The 14246-nt window shown below is 39.9% G+C and overlaps 1 protein-coding gene across 2 annotated transcripts in view; it reads right to left on the bottom strand.

Annotated features, from left to right (window-relative positions):
- sema3bl (sema domain, immunoglobulin domain (Ig), short basic domain, secreted, (semaphorin) 3bl) overlaps positions 1–14246 on the bottom strand; it is a 67593-nt gene that overhangs the window by 22160 nt on the left and 31187 nt on the right. For both annotated transcript variants that reach the window (XM_080496781.1, XM_080496782.1), the window contains exon 4: positions 6717–6836. In XM_080496781.1, coding sequence (XP_080352907.1) covers positions 6717–6836 — 120 coding nt within the window. The remainder of the gene's footprint in view (positions 1–6716; positions 6837–14246) is intronic.

The following is a 14246-nucleotide window of genomic DNA, read 5'->3' as shown; positions in this document are numbered from 1 at the left end:
CATGCCCACGTAGCACAAAAGCACAAACACGGCAGACTGCTTCAGCCCAAACGTCGCCGACACTGGCAGAGCACAGATCTCAGGATATAGCCAGACACGGCCAACTTTTATATTATAATCCACATTTAGCTGTTTGAATGAAGAGCTTTTAATGACTTCCACAGGTGATAAAGTGACCATGAACAGCCCACCGCAGCGCATCATGCTTCCACACAAGGTCACACTTCATTAAGTCAGAGATGATGAGGGATATTTCATTGAGCTCCAATCTTTCATACAATTTTTCCCCCAGCCCTGCCATCAGTGTGATTTAAGAGGATTTTCATATTTCAGATACACTTTTTGGAAAATCTGATCCTCTGAAATAGGAAAAAAAACTTAAAATGATCATTCTTAAAAATGTGTTTATAGTTTGTTTAATCACCATGTAGCAATTTTCTTCTATGAATCACAAGAAGTCTCTTATTTTCAGGGATCTCCAGTTGTTTTCCACTTCATAATCATACTTCATCTTTCAGCACCGTTTCGCCCTCTTGTTTTCCAAGGTAAGGTCATCATTGTAATCATCATCTGATTCTATGTGTGTTGCACTTCTGCAATTTCAAAATGTGACGAAACCCAATGCACTATGTTGGAGGGTGTGTGTGTGTGTGTGTGTGAGTGTTTGTGCGTGTGTGTGTGTGTGTGTGTGTATGCAGTCACATGTCTGTGTTATCTCATGGTGAACCAGAGGAATGGCACGACTGCCTGTGCAGCTGATTAGACTGTCAGAGTCACTTTGGTTTAACTCCGCCAAAACAAATACACACATGCTCTGTGATACCGAGAGAGAGAAACATTCAGGCCACTTCGTGCTCGGCTGTGCCAAGCTAAATACATTGGGCTCCCTACAAAATCACAGGGAAGTCACTACTGACACTCGCACACAGTTTCATTGAACTTGTAAAAGTGTGGGTTTTTTTTTAACAGGATGTATTCGGTGACTTCAGTATTATTCATTTGTTGACCTTTCAGCAAGACAAAATACAATGGTCAAGACACTTCAGCAGCAGCTTTAAGGGCATAAACAGTGAATTTTGCAGTAAGAAAACAACAAATATATCTGTTTTTAAAAATGTGTACAGGGACAAACAACTGAGTCCATTTGATTTAGGTGAACACTCCCTTCATAAACAGCTTCAATTGGGCTTTTTTGGGTTGAATGTATTAAAAAAAAAAAATCTGTCATAAATGAAAAGAAATATACCATATGAAAGCTCCAGATGCCAGTAAAACTAGTTCAATACATAACAGACCAGACATGTTAAATCCCTTTATAGTAAAGGAGGTGAATTAAGTGATTGGTTAAAAGCACTTGAAGAACAAATGATCCAAGGTTATGATTAAAGCAATTCCTCATATGTCTTTATGTTGACTTTTCCACGTTGTCTCACTGCAAATTTTCTTCTGTACGAAGAGACAGAACAGATAATCCCACTAATCTCCCTTCTTATTCCTACATTGCCAGGGCCTCATCAGATTATGATGAAAAAAATAATGCAGAGCACACAAGAGTGACAAAAGAGGAAACAATTAGCCTTTCTGCTTTAATCACATCAGCTGCCCCACTGAGTCCAAGCAAAGGAAACACCCACATCTTCAGTTTCAAGCACTTTCCTCTCCATCCTCCTCCCTCCCTGTCCTCCCTCGTTGCAAACCTTTTGACGGAGTACAGCCACACCAACAGTAAAGTACAGGGAAAACAAACCAGCCGCCCTTTGAAATCTGTTGATTTGAATCATCTGTCTGACCTTGTTAGTTTCATCTCTCTGAAATGTGTTTAAATTGTCCATATTGTACCACCCAGCACTGGCTGAAACTTCATGTTCAGTCTTATTTTACAGTTTGAACTCCCTTCAAGCATTTTAATGGAAACTCGGACAACAAACTGAACCCATTTGATGTTGTGTTTGGCTTTGTCCACTGTCCACTTCATTAATGACCATGCTCTTTCGGTGCTTTCCATTTCTCTCTGATCTCAACAAGATTTTCGCAATTTGAAATTGTTTTGACCCACTTTTCATCTTTGTCCAGTGAGCTAGTTTTCTCCTTAGCCAAAGAGACCCCAAAACATACAGAAAGAGTTTAAGAAGAAAGTGAAAGATGGAAAACAGAACAACACAAAATAGAGGAGGGAATGGAGGGATGATAAACCGAACCACTGCTCTTCTGAAATATCTTATTCATTCCAGAGAAAATGTGATAAACACCATCAAAATGACTGCAAATTAGAAACAGCAACTAAAATGACCTGGAAATAACCTAATTTATCTTCAACATTTAAAACTCTTGAGACGCAACTCTGATAAGAGAATAAACCAGTGATTTACAATCAGTTTTCACTAATATAGCAAACTTTTAATTGTTGGCGCTGTGGATCTTCCAGCCATATTTGTACTTGTCTGGATCACAAGCAGAACCAGTAAAAAAAAATTAAAAATCAACTTTTAAGATAAACTCAAGCAAGTTTAGGACCTTGAAAGATTTACATTTAGAAGCTTTGTCTCTACATTCAATCAGTGTCTCCATGTGCATTTGTTACCTAATATTTTTCTTTGATTGAAATGTACATGCCTTTCATCATGTTTGTGTGTTTTACTGTCTGTATCCCTGCATATTTGTGTTTTCAAGGTGGTGTGTGTGTGTGTGTGTGTGTGTGTGTGTGTGTGTGTGTGTGTGTGTGTGTGTGTGTGTGTGTGTGTGTGTGTGTGTGTGTGTGTGTGTGTGTGTGTGTGTGTGTGTGTGTGTGTGTGTGTGTGTGTGTGTGTGTGGTCTGGTCTTCTTTATGTCGTCACTGCAACATGGTGATTTATTTTCACATCCATGATGCTGCTGGGCGACTGTGTCACTCAACGTGGAGACTCAGATTCAATGTGAGTGTATCAATGTGGATTTGTGGCTTCGAGGCAAAAAAAAAATAAAAAATAAAAAATACAGCAGCTCAAAGCAAAGATTATACGATCAAATGTTGTGTGGGTTACATTCGATATGCCATTAATTATTTGTCCAACTCTTTGTGGGCACAGAAAACAGTTTTTGTGAGGACATGTAATCTCATTTCACAATAATTTTCAAATGTTTTGGTGGTTGGCAGAAAAACTCTTTGTGACCTCCCAGAAACATGAAGACTCCTGACATTGCTTTCAATCATGAGGTTATGCTAATTGGTTTGTGGTGCAGATTGTTGCTAAATGCAATTTTGGGTTTTATTTCTATATAAATAATGTCATCTACTTAGGATTTGCTCCCAATACAGGACGGCAACAGCATGTCCACTAGTAATATTTTCATCAAGACATTGTTTGACAATCAAAGAGCAGATTTCATCACCTCGGCCCAGCTGCTTTAAATGGACCCACGATGTCGAAGGTTTTGTGGAAAACTCGTGTGACGCTTGGACGACGACAAATCACCAGGCCGCGGCGAGACAGGCGGAGAGGGAGCAAAAGTGAGAGGTGGCATGAGAGAGATAGAAGGAGTATGACCACGTCTGCCCCTCACGGAGATGAAACACCTTGGAGGTCAAAGGGCATCCCACCCAGGGTCCAGTCCGAGAGCTCCCAGCCTCGGTTCCTGGGAGAGGTCAGGCAAACAGTCGGGATATGTTTGTTCTCCACCAGTTAACGATTGGTTAAATAAATGGACAAGGTCCCTTTGGAGTCGTCCATCCAGGCGGACTCTCAGACTACCGGGAAAAAGGCTGTTATGTCTGAGTGACGGCAAACACGCACGCACGCACACACACACACACACACACACACACACACACACACACACACACACACACACACACACACACACACACACACACACACACACACACACACACACACACACACACACACACACACACGCAAAGTGAAGAGCAGCCTATGTGTTAACATCATGTAACAGCTGAGGTGGTCTCACACATATACAGCTGATATATCTTGTTTCAATAATTTCAAACACGTTTTGTGGATTTCAAACACAGACACAAACACACCTCAGGGCGAATGAAAGAAATGCAGCAATGATTTAAGAAACATCTGCGCTTCTATCAAAGGTTTATAGATATGGAAAACGTTGAAACTTGAATTTGAATTTAAAGAGTCAGAACTGCCCACACATGCCAGCACAGACAATTAAGCAAAGTCGAGCCAAATAATTACCAGAAAATTAATTCATCCACTTATACATTGATTATACCACTTGCTGGCAGAGGCAGGAAACACCCTGAACCGGGCAACACTCACATTCATGCCTACAACCAATTTAGAGCCACCAATTACCTTCATGCACATTTTCTTAGACTGTGGGAGGAAACTGGCTTAACAATAGACAAAACAGCCAACACACACAGAAAGAACATACACGCTTCAGGTGGAGAAGATCCCAAGTTGATTCTTGAAGGTGTCCTATTATTAAAAATAAATAATCCAAATCACACAACCCCTAGTAAAGCCTCTTGTATTCTCATCTGGAACACAAGTCGATGAACACTGCTTTAGAATATTGATTAATATTGATTAAAACCACCAGCTGCAAAATAACACGGATTCAGCTTGAACCACTGAGCTCCAAATTATTGATCTAATTAAAAGAAGCTCATAATAATATCCCAGGTTGTGGCCTGATTGCAAATATACAATGATCAAACAGATTTCTTGATAATACACTAGTCAAATGACAATTTAATCATCTTTACTCATAAAAAAAACTTCTAAAACACATTTTGTAAGGAGGCTGAGGTTGAGAATCATTTCTGTATTACAAAGCAGTAAAGTTTAAATATTGTCATTATCATTGCATCTCCTGGTTGCAGGCACGTTATGGAGATTCAAACGTTTGACCTACTTTTCCTAACATGCAGACCTTTCCTGAAATACAATACAACCACTGAGAGCTTCTGTTCACTTCTTTTTCTATCTCCAGTTTTGACGCTTGTTGAACCATGTATACCATTGTGAATGATCCTTGAGGAAAAAAAAAAGAAAAGTGATTTAACATGAGCTTTCAAAGGCCGGTGCCGGTTTTCATGATGTGCAATAAAATTCAGGGTGCAGGAACCGCAACAGGGATGATAGATTGAGAAGGAGACAGAAAAAGGCAACACCTACGAGAACACACACTGTGCTGAGCACCAAAAGCCACGAGCAAAAAGATGTCCTTCAATGTAGTTTTTGTGAATTATGTGCGCGCACAAGTCACACACTCTCAGAGGTTGGCATTCTCCCATCTTACTGTCTCACTCGTAGCTCGTTGCCAACATGCAGCCTCCGGGCTGCATGTTGTCATGCCTGGTCTGCCCCCCTCCCGCTGGGTCAGGCAGGGGAGCACATTGAGCAATGATTTGGTGAACCTCCCTGAAACACAGAGCTTCGAGGCTGTCTTAATAGCTCCATTCATTGATTCTTGTCTTTCAAATGGCTTCAAGCGTGAGCCTCTGCAGAGGGTCCCACTGAGCTGAGTGGCTCTGAAAGGATCTATAGAGGGCCTAACTCTGCGGCCGAGCGGACCCACAGGGAAAGCCGTGGCAGAGCTGCCTGGTGAGACTTAACCTTGAACTCTGGGGATCTGCGCTCAAACCCCAGCCAGACTGAGTGGTGTTTTTCTTAAGAAGCACCTTGGCACCGACCATATTCCTTCCATTAGCCCAGCTTCCTCCACATGACTGCCCAGAGGCCACCCAGCCATACTGCATATCAGATCGCCTGCGATACAGATGCAGCCCACGCTTTTACAGAGCAGGTCCACTATTCTTTATAAACACATTAATTAACCCAATTACATTTTGAGTTTTACCTAAAACCTTGTTGATTTAGCAATTGTCATCCATTGTCAGCCTAGTATTTTAAACGATTAGTCACACTATTACACGCACGCACACCAATGACGAAATCGACTCATCCAACATTGGAGCAACTTAGCATTCAACATCCCCCCCCCCCCCCCCCCCCAAGTACACATGGTAATAAGAATTGATTCACAGCCTTTGCAAATGGAAATGGACAAATTGAACCACAACTAGACATTAATTAACATTTGAAAACTCACTCGCCAGTAAAAAGTTGAACTTCTTTAAGCTATTTACTGTTTTGGTTTTGTTGTTAAATCATTGACTATTTTGACTTCCGCAGTCGTGCCTCCAATGCCGTTACTCAAAGAAGTCAGCGGCTAATGGGTGAGGAAACCGGAATAGTTTGGTAAATAATATAGCTATCATTCTCAGGTCATTTTGGGTTCCAAACCAAAGTTGTAATCATTCCTACTGTAGCTGACAGAACTGCACGGAGCTCAAGAGTCAAGTTGTTATTTCACTGCTGGTTTAAAATGACCAGTCGGTGCTTAAAAAGTTGACATAATTTACAGTTTCCAAACATTTCCTACAGGAAATGAAGGAAAAGTGCAGCGAAGAGCTAAGAGTACTAAAATATGGTTCTTGGAGAACTTTGACAGCGGCACACCACAATGCTTTCCCCCAAAACTCAGACTGATTGTTATCGTTCGCATGCAGTTGCCAACCGAAAGGACGTGTATGTGTGCGCATGTGTGTGGGTGTATATATGAACATGAGTCTATTTGTGTGTTTTGTGAATGACTGATGCCCGAAGACATTTACATTCCCGAGGCCCCCTACAGTTCTACCCAGTGGCCTCACGCTCACACTCACACAGCCTCATGTTCAGACTGCTCACCTCTCCTCGGTGTCCCACGTAGATGAAGGCACACATGGGCTGGAAGGCACCGGTACCACAGGCAAGGAGGTGAGTGCGGTTGTAGGGCTGCAGGAGTCGAACAAAGTTGGCACACTCGGTCTAGAAAAGGTTAAAATAAACAGAGACATGTCAAAACGTTGCTTCTTAAAGAAAGTCCAAAGGTAACACAAACAAAGTACAAATACTGTTCACTGAAGTGGATTTTTGAGGTATCTTTAAGTATTTTTTAAGTATTTTTCTCCCAATGTTGGAACACGATTATGTGTATCTTTCTGATTCTGATCTCCATACGCTCTTCAAACTGGCTTGGTACTTTATTTTCTTTACCTCCGCTGACAACATGACGTAAGAAACATTAACAATACAGAGGGAAGTGAACCGCAGAGAAGCCATGAATTCATCACATCTGTGTGTCCCTCCCAAGTCACTGCATCCACTTCTCCACTTGAAAGCTGTTTGAAATACAGCTTAATCTTGTTGAAACATCTAAAGCGACAATTTAAAGTTACAGTGAACAGAGACTGAAAGTACCAAATGTGATCAGGTTGCATCAATAAAGTTTTAATGCCACAAACTTTATTGCAAGTTAGATTAAGTAGATTATTGAGTAATAAAAGAAAAGAAGAGAAAGAAAATTGAGTTGTAAACGTTTACTGCGGCACATACACATACAGGGGAGGATCCCCTGACATGCCAATTTTAAAGTCACTGAAAAGAAACAAAATGATTTCTTAACAAGTCTTATTGATCCCACATGTTGTGACGAGTTAAAAAAAAAAAAAAAAAAAAAAGTCCCTTATTAGATGAAATGTGATAGTCCCCACATATATATAACTCATATCTCTGATGTTTGGACGACGGCCAAAGCCACAATCGAGGACGTTTCATTACATTCAGGTCAAAGGAACCTGAGAAATACTCGGGCGCTGAGGTGAAAACACGTTGGACAATTTGGCAGTTTTGACGGGAATAAATATGACTTCAAATTTGAACTTTCACATTAAAAAAAAAAATGTAAACAACGTGATATAAGGAAGGAAAGTAGACACTGACTCGTGATCAGAGACTAAAGTAGATTCAAGAAAATACATTTTAATGTCGACAGATAATGTTATAAAGCAAAAAGAAAAAAAAAATGAGCAAAAGAAACTGCGACTAAGAAAACAAGCATTGGAACATTCATATGCTTCTCAGCGGTCTCGAGGAAATGGGGAGCCCGACTACTTCCTTCTTCCTGTCTGCAACAGCAGCTGAAAAGGAAGGGACCCGTTCCCTCGAGTTAATCGGGTCAAACTCATATCTGCCCATCAAGCTCTTCGTGCATGTGCATGTATAGACACAAGTTTTTGCCTTGTTTTGCATTTTTATGTCCATATGTTGATGTGTGCGGGCGTCCACTAAATCTGTCGTTCTGCGTGTGGCCCGTACTTTTAGTTTGTGGCCTGTGGACCTCTGAAAGTTCCAGTCCAATACTTCAACACTGTTGATCATTTCCCCAAGTGGAGCATTACAGATGTAAACCATGTCACTGCACCGATAAACACTTTACGTCATTTTTTTCCCTCTTGTCTGCCGCCTCACTTCCAGACCAAAACAAAACTAGAGCGGTGATGAAGAAAAATACATTTATAATACCAATGTTTTCAATAAATCAATTTTTTTATGCTCTGGGATTTGAGTTGGATTTCATTGTAAGACCAATATATGTCATAATATTTCTCCAGGGTATTAAACTCTACAGGATGGAATAAAATATAGTTTGTCTTTACACGGTACATCTTTAAAGAGTATGTACAGGATCAAATTGTATTGTGTTGTATAACAAATGTAGTCAGGAGTGTAGTGGGTTAGCACTCGCGCCTCATAAATAGAAAATCCCCACTTTGAGGCTCTGAGAGACTTTCTATAGGGAATCTCCATGTTGTATCTGGTTGTGAGGGTTTTCTCCAGGTAATTCTCTTAAATAGAAAGGTAAGGTATACAAGATGAATTTGATGTGCAAAGTCCATCAGATAATACTGAGAGGATTAGCGAATAATAATCTGTACTTTCACTTGGGGAGTCAAAGTGAGCATCTGAACGACCTCCGAGAGCAAAGAGAGGAATGAAGCTCGAGGAAATATGTCTTTTTTCGCCCACTCCAGGACTTGTGGTTTTCGCAGTCCTGTGTGGTCCTATGAAGATTAAGTGGCAATAAAAGGAGCGGTGTTAATCATAAAGTAAAGTGGTTTGAGTGCTGAATCTGGATTTGTCTCACTGGGACTATATTGTATATTCAGATTCGGCTGGAAATCTCTGCACAAATAACCAGGGTCAGGGCATGCTGGAGAAAACAAAAGCTTCAAGTGTTCATTGATTAACCTTCAAATATTTCAGGAAGATTGGCCCACCACAAATACCCTTTCCCAGAAATACTCCTCATAGCTACAATGTAGAGGTCGTCCACAAAGGCCACTTTTATGTGTCTCGAGTCTGAAAGAAAGCGTGAACATTTTCAACAATGAAATATTACCTTCTTGCTCCGAGACATACGTATCATTAACATAAACACACAAGGAAACTGCCAAGAGCTCTGGCAGCCACTCCTGGTGATTACAATTCACAAGTTTAAGATTAATTTCCCATTGAGAACAGTGATTTATTTAGACCCGCACTACAGGAAGGCTCAGCGCTTCCATTAATAGCGCCAGACTTCAAAGTTCAGCGGTAGACCGACAATGCTTGAATAAATATAGACCGCTACTGTTGTAGGAATCACAGTTCAGCTGGTAGGTTTCTTTCTTTAAAAAAAAAAAAAAAAAAATCTTGGCTGAGAATACAAAAGAGGTGAAAGCTGAAAGAAATGAAAACCGATTCCTCAGTCTTGGTAGAGAAAACACTGTGTTGAAATTAAACGAGTCGTTTTGAGAAGTTTGAATGAACCACAGCCCAACAATTTCAATTGAATTAAGATTCTTTTACACTGGCATGTGTGTGGGCTTCTTCTCAGACCACGTTTGGAGGAGGTTACCTGAAATCTCTCCTTAATTTTGATGTTTATTCCAGATCAAGCTCTGGATACCAATTGGATCGTTATTATTACATTTAATTCCTGTACAAACCCAACTATTGAGCCAAGATAAAAATCATACTGCGACTTAAATTACTTTTATTGACCCCTGGGAAAATGGGAAAGCCGGCTAAATCAACGAAAATTGTGTGAATTGTTTCTACAAAATCACATGATATTAATTTATTTCATGTCATTTTTCTTCATGTGGGTCCAAGCAGTAAAATAGTGCCATAATAACCTTTGAAGTTACCCTTTAATCTTCTTCTTTGTTGCCGCTCAGACTATACATGATGAAAACGACTTAATCCTAATTTATTTGCAGTTTTTTGGGATTTATTTGGAAACTGATAGTCATTAACATCCCAAAAACGAATGGATTGGTCCTTGGATGATGAAAAATCCTCTGAAAATTTCATGCAATTCGGGTGAGTAGTTTTTGTGAAAAGTTATACAATACAAACCAATAAATAAATACACGAAGACAGAAACATAATCCTCTCAGCCAACTTCAATGGTTGCCAAACACTTGTTGGCGAAGGCAACAATCTTACCTTAACAGCATGGCTTTGAGGCTGGTTTGATAGCAGCAAGGTATCTCGCTTTCGTGGCAGCGTCACCAATATCTCAACTCAGGTCTCAGTGTTGTGTTGTGTCTCCCTCTCTTAGGAAATTTGTTAAAAAAACAAAAAAAAGGTTTTCTTTGACAGATTTTTGCTTGGTGGTTTGGCGGACTGAATTGGAGCCTGTTTGCACAAAATATATTTTTGCTTTGAAACTTTGTATTTTGGTTAGAAAGCTAGCTACTCTCAGCCAATATTCAAACAGTATTTTTCCTAATAAAAGGAAATTGTCACGACCAATCAACCAACATTTCTTTCAGTTTTCTAAAGCCAATTCTGCTCTGTGTTCCTGTATTTTATCTCCCCACCACAATTAGTTTCACACTCAGTAATGGCCTGGTTTACCTCATGTTTGGAACACTGAGGTAGAAAGTTTGGCCACCAGTGAGACGCTACTTGGAGAAATGTACTTCTGTGGTCACTGGCCAGCTTTTGAGCGGAGGCCATTTAGCAACGGTCCAGCTAACACGGAGCTCACAGCATTGGAAGCTCCAGCAGCCAAATATGCTTTATGAGGAGTGACCCGGGTGAGCGGAGGCAGGCTTGGACATATCCAGCAGTTTCCAGTATAAACAGCCAATGTTCAGCTGAAGGAACTCAGAGTCTGTAACACTAACAGGAAATGAAGACCAACACGTTCATACACACACAGCAAACAAAACTTCAGATACAAACACATTCAGAGACACACACAAACATGGTGGAGGCAGTTAGACGCTGGTCAAAGGGCTGAACTGGTCCGTCCAAGTCTTTGAGGATCAAACAGTCTGTTTGATTGATTCCATACAATGAAAAACATTCAGTCATGGCAAGAAACTCTCTCCAAAGTAGGTGAGAAGATTTTTCCTAACAGTTACCAACTGCTCCCGCTGCGTAACCAATCAAAGATTCATCTTAGCAGAGAAAACCGCAGGCGCTTGCTTGGCTTTCTGGCAGATGTAAGAACTGCTGTGAACATTCACCAATGCCTGCAGCATCTTTTTCTCATTATTGCTGATAATGCCCCTGCATTATAAGCAAGTGTATGTTCATACTTCACAGATTTTTATACTTTTCAACTTTCTTTAACGTTTGATCAATTGACTGATCAAGATTTAGCAAAGTCTGTTGTTTTCATGCACTCGAACTCTACACTAGTTTCATGAAAGGACAATAATGAAGGCTTAATGAATTTGCATTACTGTCATGAAAATCCAAATCTTAGCCAATTAATTGATTTTATCAAACATATAGAGTACATCTTAATTGTTATCTTTGACTAATGCTTTTGAGTCTAAATCGTTTTACCATTTTTTAAAAGATATGACCTTATTTTGAATCTGATGGCAGCAATGCATCTGTAAAAAGTTGGGACAGAATTGTTTAACATAGTGAGCATTTACTATTTGCGTCTGTAAACTGCTGGGAAATTAACAGAATTCATAATTGCCAGTGTTTTGAAAGATGCAGTTTTTAAAAAACATTGACCCTGAGGCTTGCATGACAAACTACTTGTACACTTCTAAAATAGTGTGATCAACGTTTCTTTGAAAACACCTGTAACAACCAAAAGTGTAATAATGGCCAATAAAAAAAATATTTAGGCATTTTTAACAGTAATAAAACCAATAATGTAATAATGTGCTGATAGTGTATTGAAATATTTGCGCCATTATCATAATAACATTTCTTCCTATAAGCTAATTAGTTATTACATCAAGGAATAGTTTAAAAAACTTTCAAAGTGCAATAACTGCAGAAATAAAAGGTTTTGAGCAGTTTACTTATATATAGGTTCAGTGGATGGGATAGTCATCACATTCATGCATTAAGGATTCAGTGTGCAGAACTATCAATCATGGTTTGAAAACATATTTTAATATTTTATTTGATTGTTGGCTTTATTACATTAAAAATGACCAAAGTAATTGTGTTGCTATTATTAGTATAATTATTTAGCTATGAGTTGCTACAAACATCTTACAAGTCTCTGAAATGTTTCTATAATTTGCCTTTCTAAGTCAGTCTTGTTACTGGCACGTTAATGTATCTGATATTTTTAGAAAGGCTTTCCTAATAGTTTTCTGACACACAATTTACTACTAGTATAAGCTGCGTTGCTTGTACCAAAGTCATTTAGTCAGTATTTTTTTAAATACAAATGGTACTGTCTAATGTTGCATATGTATGATATTTGTCAAGCAGTACATCCTGGTTTTATTCATATTTAAATTATAACTACATTGCTTTTCATAAAGGTAAAAAACAAATAAGCTCCTAATCAATAGACAAAGCAAGAAGAGGATACAATGAGTGAAGCGGAAAACAAGTGCGTTAACAGGTCGAGCATGACAGTGCATGTTAAGCTGAAGTCAGCGGGTGCCTCCCCTCTGCCTGGTATTTATTTGTCTGAGCTGTGATTAATGGCAGCGGAGGTCATGAGGTGGTGACTCTGGGAGGAAACGCTATCAGTTACAACATGTCTAAGGTGGTAGACACTTGTCCCGAGAAAGATGGGGAGACACAAGCTTTCATTAAGAGATAAAAATAGCTCGTAGGATATCCATGGTGTTTTGATAATGGGACTTTTTCAAATGACAACTGTACATTTCTCTTTGCCTTACTTGAAAAGAATTATTATGCCTGTAAATTAAAAGAAAAGTTGTATGTTTCGTATCTGTCTGACATGTTTAAGCCTCTAAATGTGGCACCAACTCACCAAACACAAGAGTTCATAAAACACAAGTGCAGACCGTTCACCTTTCAAACTCTGCAACGTTTTGTGTGACCATGTTTAACCAACACAGACGGCAAACACATGAGATGTAACACATGTGCCCGGCTGTGTGTGTTTAACTCTGTAGATGCTACGGGTACAGCAGCGATCCATCTGACTTGACACCAGAAACACACAGAAAATAAGATACGCGACGGAATGCGGGGAGATGTTGGCGTGGCTTAACAAAAGCTGACAAACATCTCAATCTGTGTCTCACCTACAACAACACACAACCTGCACAACTCCATTGGTACAAACAAGGCAGAGTCAGAGGTAGAGATACACACAGCCGGTTTTAGGAGCCTCCTTTACACACAGGATGGTGACAGTAGCGCGCACACACACACACCTAGCACTCTGTGATTGACGTGTGGAGGAAACACCTAATAAAACTGATATAACCGATATAAGACATCCAAGACAGACCTGCCACTTCTACCACAGCGATCATGCACACACCTCTAACCCGTTCCAGATGGAGATGGACGGCAGACTTCTTGCCAAGAAGGTTAAAAAATGATAGATTTTACCACTCTCATACCCAAGTATAGTCACTGTGTGTGTGTGTGTGTGTGTGTGTGTGTGTGTGTGTGTGTGTGTGTGTGTGTGTGTGTGTGTGTGTGTGTGTGTGTGTGTGTGTGTGTGTGTGTGTGTGTGTGTGTGTGTGTGTGTGTGTCTGTGTGTGTATGTGTGTGCGTGTGCGTGCGTGTGTGTGTGTGTGTGTGTCAGTAATGAGCACCTCTTTATATTCACTGCTGAAGCCACTGGGAACCGTATCTCCAGCTGAGATCAAATTAAAAAAGTCAAAGTACATCAAAGAAGACACTCATTAGGTTTTTCATTTATTCCTTTCTTTCTTTCTCGCTTTTCTCACTCAACTTTCTTGATTGCCTCTTTCCTTTTCTGTCTAATGAAGACGTCCCGATGAAAAATGACTGCAATGAAGAACACAAATTAAAATTTAAATGGGAAAATAAGTCTTGTGAAGATAACATGGGACGGGTGGGTGATTCATCCCTACGACGGGACCACATGACAAACTAGGACTACTGAGGAGCCGGAGACATAAGTTTTACAAA

This window comes from Blennius ocellaris, assembly GCF_963422515.1.
Source record: "Blennius ocellaris genome assembly, chromosome: 5".
NCBI classification, from domain to species: domain Eukaryota; kingdom Metazoa; phylum Chordata; class Actinopteri; order Blenniiformes; family Blenniidae; genus Blennius; species Blennius ocellaris.
The sequence above is the reverse complement of the archived record's forward strand: the minus strand, read 5'-3'. Positions and strand labels throughout refer to the sequence as shown.